Source organism: Pavona decussata, unplaced genomic scaffold, assembly GCF_977016875.1.
Source record: "Pavona decussata unplaced genomic scaffold, jaPavDecu1.1 SCAFFOLD_37, whole genome shotgun sequence".
Lineage (NCBI taxonomy): Eukaryota > Metazoa > Cnidaria > Anthozoa > Scleractinia > Agariciidae > Pavona > Pavona decussata.
The window spans coordinates 4,213,462-4,225,000 of NW_028145459.1; the positions used below are offsets into that span (position 1 = coordinate 4,213,462).

The 11,539-nt window shown below is 36.1% G+C and overlaps 1 protein-coding gene across 1 annotated transcript; it reads right to left on the reverse strand.

Annotated features, from left to right (window-relative positions):
* Window positions 1-106: 106 nt before the first annotated feature.
* LOC146484145 (uncharacterized) lies at window positions 107-7,403 on the reverse strand. Its single transcript, XM_085105476.1, has 3 exons — window positions 7,050-7,403; window positions 5,815-5,960; window positions 107-4,348 (listed from the first exon to the last, which is right to left on the reverse strand). The coding sequence occupies exons 1-3, from the start codon at window positions 7,210-7,212 to the stop codon at window positions 3,875-3,877; spliced, it is 783 nt and encodes a 260-aa protein (XP_084961602.1). The 5' UTR covers window positions 7,213-7,403; the 3' UTR covers window positions 107-3,874.
* Between the last annotated feature and the right edge of the window lie 4,136 nt (window positions 7,404-11,539).

Consider the following 11,539-nt stretch of genomic DNA (forward strand, 5'->3'; position numbering starts at 1 on the left):
TTCTATCTCTTATTTTGACATGGCTTTGGTCACTGTAAAGTAGCCACAATTTCAAATACTTATAGGTACATTATGCTATCAACTGCAAAACAATTGCAAGAATAAATCAAGCTTCATTGCATTTTTATTTTCTAAAATAATAAATCAAGATTCACTGCATTTTACTTCCTAATTTAAAACTCTAAATAATACATATCTGATTTAAACTGCAAATTTGACAAAAAAGCAAATGCTAGTGAGCGCAATTTAATTACAACCTTGAGATTTAAACGGGTAAAATTACCAGCAAAAAAGATAATATTATAAAGGGCTTAGCTTCCTGCAAAAGGGGCATATTTCACTTTTTTGATGAAATTTTTAACTTTTCTCAGGATCTTGCAAAGTCTATAATTAGTTTTTTTCTTTTGATGTGAAAAAGAAATACCTTTCTAAGATTTTTTTTGCTTCGTTTTTGAGAAAAACAAGACCAAAAAATTATGAAAAGATTTACTAAGATCCTGTGAAAAGACAAATTTCACACAAAAAGCAATATATGCCCCTATTATGTGAATCCCTTCATTTGTAGAAAAATCAATCTTAAGCCTACTGATTTTTTAAAAACAAAGTAGTGTTTTGTATTTTAAAGAGGCTTGAAAGGGTTTTTTCATTGTTCTAGAGTTTGTGAAATGACAGAAGGCAAACTAAAAACATCTTTTCAAGCCAAAATCAAAATAGGTCACTAGGCAAAATGTTGAGGTAGAAACAGTCTCGCAGCTTTTATTTCCAGTTTGTACACTTTTACACTGAATTTCCGCTTCTGGTGTGCTGCGTATGCAACTAGGAATTATTTTAAACTGGATCTCCACTGTGCGTCAGGCCTTAGTTGTTCAAAGGCCGGATAACTTTACCCGCTGGATAAGGCACTAATCAGGGTCTTAAACATACTTCACGTTAAACGCTGTCCAAGGTTTTCTTACACTCTCAAAATTTACTGTGGTTAGAGTGTGCATATTCGCTTGTACAAGAGGAAATACTGAAATCTTTACACAGATTGAAACTGTCGGATAGTGACTTATCCACAGGATAAAGTTATCCGGCCTTTGAACAACTGGAGCCTGGTGTGCTGTGCATGCAAGGTTTAATAGAAAGTTGGATTCATTCAGCTGGCACGTACACCTTAGCTATGGCACTGGTGGGTTATGCACACACACAACTAAAACCCTTTCGAGCCTCTAATTATCATAATTAGTTACTACCTACGTATACTGCATAATTATTAGAGACATAATATTAAATGTCTGATGTGCCTTGACAGTGCTGTCTGGCATCTTTTTATGTTTGCTCTCATCAGTCATGGTTCAATCTCGTAAAAACTAATAATTAGTTTTTACGAGATGACTAGCCATACGAGCGTACATAAACAGACTTAAAGCCAGCAACATTAATTTAAAACAGCATACAATTTAAAGTGCTCTATCTTTAAACACTATTTAAAAACTATTTAGCATGTTTCAGCCTTACTTTTGAAACTACAACTTCTTGAAAGTCAATCAATGCTTAATCCTTGAGTTTTAAGTGCCATTAATTCGAGAATGGCAAAATCAAGCTTTGAACAACAGGGCTCAGGTGGTGATCACACTTTATTGCTCAAGCTTGATGACACTGTGAAGGACATCGTGGCACGAATAGGGTGAGCTACCTGAGTGACCAAAGTACTGTAGCACCATATACAATGACGTTTGGGTAGTTTCAGAAGATATCCTGGCCATACCTCCCCCAACAGAATACAGAAAAGATTCTTTCATTAAGCTACCTGATAACTAAAACAATAGACAAACCAAACCACACATTCTATACTCATGAAGGAAATAAACTTCAATTTTATACCATTCCCAGGGGGGGTACTCGGGTATAAACGTGACGGGGGGTCCGACGGAGCCTAATTTTTTGCACCCAAAAAACATACAAGACTGGAAATTTTAGACCCAAAAAAATACATGACTTTTATACCCTAAAAATGAAATTTTAAGAACAGTAAACATACTGCCTTTCTGCTGAAAAAGAAACAAAGTATCAAGGTCAAGGTTGACTAGTTTTGGAACATAGAATGAGGAAATTTTTTTTTTGTGGTTTAAATATCGCAACTATTAGCCTGGCGGAAATTCGAACCCAAAAGAATATGCGCAGATTTTTTAGACCCAAAAAAATACACGGTTAAATTTTAAATCCAAAAAAATACAGGAGTTGAAAATTTTAGACCCAAAAAAATACGTCAGAACCCCCCCCCCCCCCCCGTCACGTTTATACCCGAGTATCCCCCCTGGGATACCATTAAGTTCTGAATAGTCCTCTCTGACTTCTCCCTCACTGAAAAAAAAATTGCCAATTAAATAAATTTTAACATTGACATTTACATAATTGTTACAAAACAAGTTACCCAGGCAATAAAGACAGGAGTAGCATCTTTTAAGACTCTTCCAAACAGGATAGTATAGTCCCTAAAAATATGCCCACTTAAGTTTGTTGAAATTAGGCTTACAACAATCAATAGTAAATGGTTGACTCCTGATTAATTACCAGAGAGAAACAATTCCTGCACATGCACCAGTAAATTTTTTCCAAATGAGCCCACTTGAAAATTCCAGCCCCTAATTAATTTACCCAAAATTCAACATTGTTCAACCTGTGTCTTTAATCAAAGTTGTCGTAGCTACATACTAAAATCTGATTCTCAGATGGCTACAGAGCCTAGCGCTTTCTCAATTTAAGGCCATATCAGAACGAGGCTTTCATCTGAAACAATAATATCCTAACTTAAAAATTAATGTTAATTATTCATCTATTAATAAAATAAACTACTGCTAACACAGATTATTTTGGCTACAAATGATTTTCTAAATGAAACTTAAAGCTTTTTGGGGATTAGGTTGGTAGACATTAATTACAACAAAATTAAAAATAATATGTGTCACTCTCTCTTGCATAATTTCTATTATGAAGCGCAGGAGGTCTGATATCTGTTGTCACCAGCATGCTCACAAGCACACAATATTTCACAATTAGGGCCTCGTACAACCTAATAATAATAATATATAATAACCTTTATTTGTGCTTTTTTTCAATTTACATGTTGATTCTTACAATCTTTTAGTGGTGTTATATAAATTAAATTAATTATTAGTTAGAATAATGTGCAAAGCAAGGAAGCTAAATGAACCATTTGGTTATCTTGTTAGCTCCCTGGCTAATTTAGGTTCTAGATGGCAGGCAAAAAAGAAAAAAAATGAAAAAGCAAAAGGAAGGAAGAACTTATTAATTGATCTAACATAGGCCTGTTTTGTAAAATAATATTAACTAAACAGGAATACATGAAACATATGTTTGAACAGCAGATGAAAAATCAAATAGAAGAAAGATCCTTCAGTTAGTATCCAACTTAAGTCGTTGTAAAAAGAAAGCCTGAAACAAATAAAATTCCGGCTTGAACAGCATTCAAACCCATGACTTCTGAGATGCGGGTGCAGTGCTCTACCAATTATTGAGCTATCAAGCCAACTGGGAGCTGGTCACATTGTGAGACAATATAGAACTCACAATAAATTATGACCAGCTCCAAGTTGGATTCATTTGATACAGCTCAGTTGGTAGAGCACTGCACCAGAATTGCAGAGGTTATGGGTGCAAATCCTGTTCATGCCTGAATTTTTCAGTTTTTGAAGGCTTTTTTTGCAACTGTTTGTTAAGTTGTGTAGGACTTTTCTTCTATTTAAATATTAATTGTCAGTAATATTCCATAAGAAGTAAGCTGTTTTAATGGGTTACAATAGACTGTAGCCACCATAAAAAAAATAATAATTATCAATGGCTCTTTCACATGTATAAAAGTTCACTGTGATTACTCCTCATTGTTAACCCACTTCTCAAGGACCTCTGCTACAGCCATTCGCTTAAGATCCTCATCCTTCAACAGCTCAATCAGCCTTCCAACAGTTGCATCACAGCTCGATGACCATGTTGACAACACAACATTAGTGGGGTTTTCCAACTGCTCAACAAACTTGATCTCATACCTGTCTAATCCTACCTTTTCTGCCAGCATTCGGAAATCATCAAATCGCAGAATGCGTCTGATATTCAACATCAGGCAGACACTGGAGTACACTTCCAGAGGTATGTATGCCACCTTAGTTGAAAGGCGATGTAGCTGCATGCGGGGACGTGCAGTTGGGGTCGCATATTGCTCCTCTACTCCAGTAAAGGGTGCTTGCAAGGTACCATGAACATCAGTGTTAATGTGCAGGACAGCCAGCATGAAGCTCAAGATGAAGGCAGCATACCAGTCTGATGGCAGCTCTTGGCAGCTTTCAAACTAAAGGGTGAAACAGCATCTTATTTTATTACTTGCTGTTACAATGTTTCGTACCCAATTACACATTAAGTACAGTGCATGCATTGGCTGATAGCAACATTCATTATAATTCATGATTTAGTACCTTCCATTAGACCTCATAATACTAAAAGCTTAATTTGACTCACTCCAGCTAACTGTCTGACATATTATTTTGTAGTTTTTCAATCACTAAGGCTTTCTCTTTGTTTTCTTCTTTTACTTTATTAGGAAATTATTTAAATTTTACAAATCTTTCTTAAAGGATACCAGCCTCATAGCTAAAAGGGATACCCTGGTTAAATAAAGTTACTTAGTTGAGTTTAAGTTATAATTACTTGTCTACTTACTTACTTCCTTACAATGGTAACCTGCCAGGAGCATTAAGTCCTGTTGACACCCTCTGCAGTATTTAAGCGCTTTTTCTGTACATATTGAAAGGCTGATGATGGATAGTTCTAATAATTAACCAATTGAAACAATTTTATAGGAGTCCTAAACTAATAGCTACACCAAGTTCAGTCCAAGTTTGTATTCACTCCGTTAATTCTATTACCTTATAAATTATTTGTAGGCCCATTAGATGTAATTACAGTGGAAGCCCACTTTTAACAGACATGCCTTGCCAGTGCACTTCCCATTCAGCCAAACCTAAAAAAAGTTTCATTTATGCAAGGAGTCTCGTTATTGGAACTTAACGCTCTGTGAGTTCTCTCCTGTCAGAGGTTTCTTCATGTTGTTTTTTTCTACTCTGGCGAAGTTTATAAATAAATAAATAAAATTTAGGTGCTCAAGGGAGTAGTATTCTAAAATTTTTTCCAGTTTCATAAATTTCTGTTCTCGGAATTTTGGGTTGAATGGAAAGCACATCTAGTTATTACAAACAGTCTTGTTGACCTGCTCATTAAGGATCACTATATGGATGCATGCATGATTGGTTCTAGTGATGTTACGACTGTACAAATGGGCTTTGACTGTATTCGGATTGTCTGTAAAAAGTTAACTACAGAGTAGATACAACTTTTACAACTTTATAAAATATTTATATCTTAATATTAATTTAACAGAAATATGCAGTCCACATATACAGCTGTAGCATAGCTAATACAGGCAGACTGTGTAACTTAACAATTATTACATTTTACACGTAAATAGAATAAATAATACGCTCTCGTCGTTCCCTTGAAAAATCTATACCCATTTTCAGACCAAAACAGCTTAAAACCATACCCTTTGGGGCGGCAAATACCTATTATAGCTAATATTGGGGAGCAACCCCACTCTCCCCAGGTATTAAGAACAGTTTTAAAAGATTGCATTTGTAAGTGGATGTACATACTAGTACAAGTTGGGAGATTTTGATGCAACATAATTTCCATGCACAAACCTTCTATGGACATGCAGCTGAACATTTTAATCAAAGATAATTTAACATCCAAGCCATATACCTTTCCATTGAAGTTTAATCCTTTGTCCACATAAAGCAGGAAATACAGGCAAACAAACAACACCAAACAAGTGAACAGGATTGGTACTGGCTTCACTTTTTGGCAGAATTGTGTGATCCATTCTTTGAACCTTGGCTGAGATGGTCCTGCAATTATCAGAAAGACAGTTGACATAAACAATGAGGAAACTATTTCAATTGTTGATTACAATCTTGTATATAACAAAATATGTGAACCTATAATCTATTAAATTGCCAGGCATGCATGTATGCAATGTCAGCACTTAAACATTTCCTTAATAGATTCGTTACAGAAATGTACGTGGCACATTAATAAGAACTAGTAAATTATCAGAAAAAATTAATAAATCAACACAAATTGAGTAAAAAGAAAGTGAAAGGAGATGCGGTGAATAACTTAAATTTAAATTTTTAGGCTAAAGACTAAAGAGACTCCAGCAACAGGAGAGAGCAGAAATACATTGATCCTGAGTAAGTGTAAGCGCTGAGCCAGTCCATTTAGCTCTCCGAAGAACTCACCTTACTTTAGGCACTTTCCACTTGTCAGAGACAACATAGACAGTCAGAAAAGTGCTATACATTTGCGTGGTACTGTCGGCTAAGACAAGCTGGCTGAAGACCGGGATGCATTATTGGCTAGGCTAGCTGTTATTGGCTACCATTGAAATTTTTTGACCAATGAGAGAGGACAGGTGTCAGGACAGGTACAAAGTTTGTGTGCAGCGAATCAATGAAGCATGAACTTACAAACTTGAAGCAAATTTCGTACACAACTCTGGTCTTTCAATATTTCATACTCCTACGATTGCCGTAGAATTCTATGACATGCTAGAGCCGTTTATCTGGTTTCCTGTAAGACAAGTTTTAAGTTTGCTTGACACTTTTGCATCGTAAAAAAGCCACCTCATAAGCTTGGCGAACAAGTTTAGCAAAAAATTTAAAAAAAATTTAAAACAACAAGGTTAAGGAACAGTTATTGTAAACTGTCGGCATTAACCACAGCAAATACTTTCAATCTTCAAGTGTATTTATTCCAAAAAGCCATCACAACCAAATTTGATCACTTAAATTTAAGGCCCGGATATACCGCATGCATCGATAAAATTTTGTGCGCTTCTTGGATAATGTATAAGAGTCTGGAAAAATATATATGTAGATCACAAAGCAAGTAAATGCATTCTTAAGGAATCTGGGTAGAAATTGAAATTCACTTACTACGCTCGTCTTTTACGGGTTTTTCTGTACTGGCACCTAGACCTTCTCTCACGATCATTCTCTGCTGCTTGTCGGCTTTCTTGGAATCGACAGCTGAATCTTGTGGAATAAAGTTTGCACCTTCACCATTGCATGATATTTCAACTCGTGAAGATAAATCCATGCTTAGGAGGGGTTTTCTTCGAAATAAAAGTCAGCAGATAGATGAGTACGGTCAGTATCGAGTACGGGTTTCCCTTCAATGACTCAAGTTGTTGATCAGCTTTGATCAGTGCATTGATTGGCTGTTCATTGGCTGGTTTAAGTTCCCGCGAAAAATCAGCCAATCAGCGTACTCTAGGCAATCTCTCCTGTCAGTCAAGTGTTGTTGTTCCGGTTGGACAACGTGGTCCACTTTTCTCGGTCCTCGATCGGAATCCAGCAGGTTGAAAGATAACGATGGTCGCTGGCGTTTCTCTACTATGCAAAAATATAATATTGTCATTTAATTTGCTCCAGCCTTTTGTTTTTTTAAGACATGTGCCTTATTTTGTCTTCAGGCCTGTTGTCATAACTTTTTAGTCTGCTGGCAAAAGCGGTGTACACAACATGTAATGATTGGTCTTATCAACTTTGTTGTTACAATCGGCTGAAATATATTTGTACTTTCTTTTAATCGCTTGTAATCGCTCCATGGATACAAACCGCTTTCTTAAAATAAATTGCATTATTCAATGGACAAAGAACAGACTTAAAATGTATCAGTGGTTTAATTTAGCTTAGTCACGAAAGATGCCAGTTAGAAATTAAGCCGGAAAAAAAATCAAATTAGAAATTATCGCCACTAGATAAGGTGCGTTAATTTGTGCAATGGTAAAAACTGAAACAATATTGTCTCGGGGTCCATCTTTCGTCTGTCTCTCCTTTCGATTTTTGTTACCTCCTCATTGCGATAATCGGTAAGTTGCTACAATTAACTGTAATCTACAGAAAACTAACGAGATTAACTTGATTAGATGGCATGATGTTCCAACGATTTACTTTATAGCTTCTGTGTTCGAAAAATGGATAAACAAGACAAAGAAATGAAACTGAGTAAAAGTTGCTTGTTTGCTGTAAAGTACTATTGGATCATACGTTTACCGGCGAGTCGTGTTGAATCACAAGAAGCCTTAATGGAGAAATAATAATGGTGGTTGACTTTTCACACCAAAATGTGCGAAAATAGTTTCAAGTGCGATGCGAAAACTAAATTTAGACACTGTTTAAATAACCTGTTAAAAAAGAAAAGGTCTAAGTTGTGCCGTACCTAGCGTCACTGAGCGTGAGTTAATTTTTATGCAAATATTCCTGTATTTGCATTCAAATGTAAAGTGCGTAAAAAAAAGAGAGCACGTGGAATTACAAGGATTTATATAAGAACAGCAAGTTAGAAAAATGAGCCTGTTACCCAACCGTGAACACACCACTTCATTGAAATGATACTGACAACGGATTAAGCTTTTGGGGTTTCAAATCACCACTTTGTCATGAGAGAGCTACACTGTAGTTAAAACAATGATGCCGCAGTTTAATATATTGACCAGTTTCAATATGCAGCTAGCTACAGGTTTAAAATTAACAATCCGAGCAATAAAATGCTTTACGTCATAGTTGAGTAGTGTAAAAACACCAGTTCTGTTATCAATAAAAAAGATAAACACCTCGCCGAGCTGAGGTACTCTGCTATTTTTTATTTTTTTTTTATAAGCCCACTCCTTTGAAAACTTGAGTTGTTTGAAAACTTGAGTTGTTTTTACAAAACACCAAATACCTTCCTACTATATTTAAAAAAAAACGATCTATTTTTTTAAATTTTATTTTCACTACTTTTCGGTTCAACGTTCGCCGAGAAAATACGAGATTTTGTACTTCTACTTAGTTAGAAGACCGGTTTGAAAGAAACAAGGACATTACTCACGTTCAAAGAAGAGGTAATTTAACCGGCAGTAGTGAACACAACTTATTACATTTGAGAACTTCGTTTTAATGAAAAAATGGCTCAAGAAGTTCACAGGTTAGGTTGCGAGTTCGCGCTTTAGTAATTAAACTTGCCGTTGCCTTATCCGATTGTTCGACTCAACAATCGCAAAAATCTGTCAGCCAAACCGACTATTTCCAGGGCCAAAAATAAAGTTAAGTTTGGTTAACAGAAAAGCTGAGTTACCTTCCACGATTGTGACCAATATACTCCAACCAACTCAAAGAACACATGAAGGAACAATAGAGTGACAACGAGCTCCTGGAGTGCTGCGCTAGCTAGCCTTTCATTACACACTATCGCAATTCCTTCCCTCTCTATTGTTTAACTCTTAGGACAAAGCAGAAACCTGTCACGTCCCATGAAAACGATCCCTCACAAAGGAGAAACTCCTTTTAATATCACCCCCGAATTAGCCAGTTACCTTTTGATTCACGCCAAAAAACAGATCTTAAAGTTTCTTCGGCGACCCTTGAGCTTAGAAAAAGGAGACAATACGCCACAAGCAAAAGGACAACACAGACCCAACGTTACCGCACACAAAACTCACCAACGATTTGGCTAAACAGTGTACTCTTTTGAAATTCTGTGGTTATGGAAAGTGACTCTCGAGCCTTGTTCGTTACCAAGAGACCTGGTTAACTTATTGTAAAGTTCGTATATGGTTCGTGGGAAGACATATAAATTAGCCACGCTGGAAATTAAAAAGCCGGGCGCTTGTGTCTTGCTTTTCAAACGTGGCCGGCACACAGTGCGTAAATTTTGTTTACCAGCGGAAATGCAACATGAATAAATCGTGTTGAAGTACGAAGTAACCAACAAATACGAAGGCCATGTTTAACTGAGCCAAAAGAATACAGTAACTAAGTGATTTTTAACAAGGCGTATTGAGTATCCTTAAGACGAACATTTTCAAGAAAATCCTTGTTGTAATCGACATCAACCTAAAAGATGTCAAGAAATTCACGCGTTCAAGACTTCTGCCACTGTAAATTCGATTTAAATGTTAAGAAAGCTATGTTCTTGTCCCCCTTTAAAATAAAGGTTTCCATTGACTAATGTTACACAAGCGAAAATGCCAGGAGAAGGTGAGAAATATTTACGACCATGGGAAACTGACGTTTGCTGCGCATTTTATAATGCAACAGTGGTATAACGTTCAATGCATACTTCATTGGAAAGTCTTTTTTGGGATTTTAGCATTGTTGTGACTAACCAGACAGTGGAAACTAACCACCTGCAGAGTAACCTAACGGGCATGTGTGCTCTACAGAAGCGTCTGTTTAGAAACAAGCTTAGACTTTGCAGGGAATTTTCTGGCAAGAGCACGTTTGTCCAAGTTTTACGGCAAATATGACTTTTACCTAGTCAGGCTCCAGTTCTCCAACACGTTTACATTTATTTTATTTAATTAAACAGAAAAGTGCCAAAATCTTAACATGCCGGCTTTCTCATGGCTCTTATCGACCGGGCAATTCAGGAACAAGAAAAGCTTTCAAAGCATCAAAACACATTGGTCAGTGTAAATTCTGCTGGATGAAAAGGGATTGCCTAAAGGAATCGGGGTTTAAGCAATACGAAATTGTTTAAATAGCTATTGTTTCTATCCCCATCTGTTTACCAGTGGTTTGTTCTCTGATAGTTATGATAATAGTTCTAAACAAAACAAATGACCAATTTGAAAATTTGCAAGAAAATACCATTTTTGTGCGCGGTGACCAAGACGTAGGAGTACATCCTACGTCTTGGTCACCGCGCACAAAAATGGTATTTTCTTGCAAATTTTCAAATTGGTCATTTGTTTTGTTTAGACTAGACTATTATCATAACTTTCAGAGAACACAATAGCTATTTAAACACAAAATACATACAATAATACCGTGCACATGGGCATGACTATACAAAAGGTATCCAAATGAATGAAAACTAATTAAACTTCAATTTACATAATTTGCCGAGGATTTAAAAGAGCTGCCCTTGTAATTGTCTGTCATGTACAAGAGAATGCCCAGAATCGCAAGAGGAGAACATACCGCGTTCATTTCTCGTCAGGGGAAAACGTGATCATTTTTATGAAACTGTTACATGATTTAATTTTTCAGAAATTAGGAAGATGTCATGCCAATAAAGCTTATGTTTTGTTTCAATGCTATACATCTTTGAGTCAATGGTATTTTCTTGCAAATTTTCAAATTGGTCATTTGTTTTGTTTAGACTAGACTATAATCATAACTTTCAGAGAACACAATAGCTATTTAAACACAAAATACATACAATAATACCGTGCACATGGGCATGACTATACAAAAAGGTATCCAAATGAATGAAAACTAATTAAACTTCAATTTACATAATTTGCCGAGGATTTAAAAGAGCTGCCCTTGTAATTGTCTGTCATGTACAAGAGAATGCCCAGAATCGCAAGAGGAGAACATACCGCGTTCATTTCTCGTCAGGGGAAAACGTGATCATTTTTATGAAACTGTTACAT

Bases quoted from the DNA above. Each gene is read 5' to 3' on its own strand.
- LOC146484145 (XM_085105476.1), bottom strand. From the start codon at position 7,212: ATGGATTTATCTTCACGAGTTGAAATATCATGCAATGGTGAAGGTGCA. The intron at 5,961-7,049 runs GTAAGTGAATTT...TGATAATTGCAG, and splicing joins ACCCGTAAAAGACGAGCGTA to GACCATCTCAGCCAAGGTTC. The intron at 4,349-5,814 runs GTATATGGCTTG...TTCACCCTTTAG, and splicing joins GATTAAACTTCAATGGAAAG to TTTGAAAGCTGCCAAGAGCT.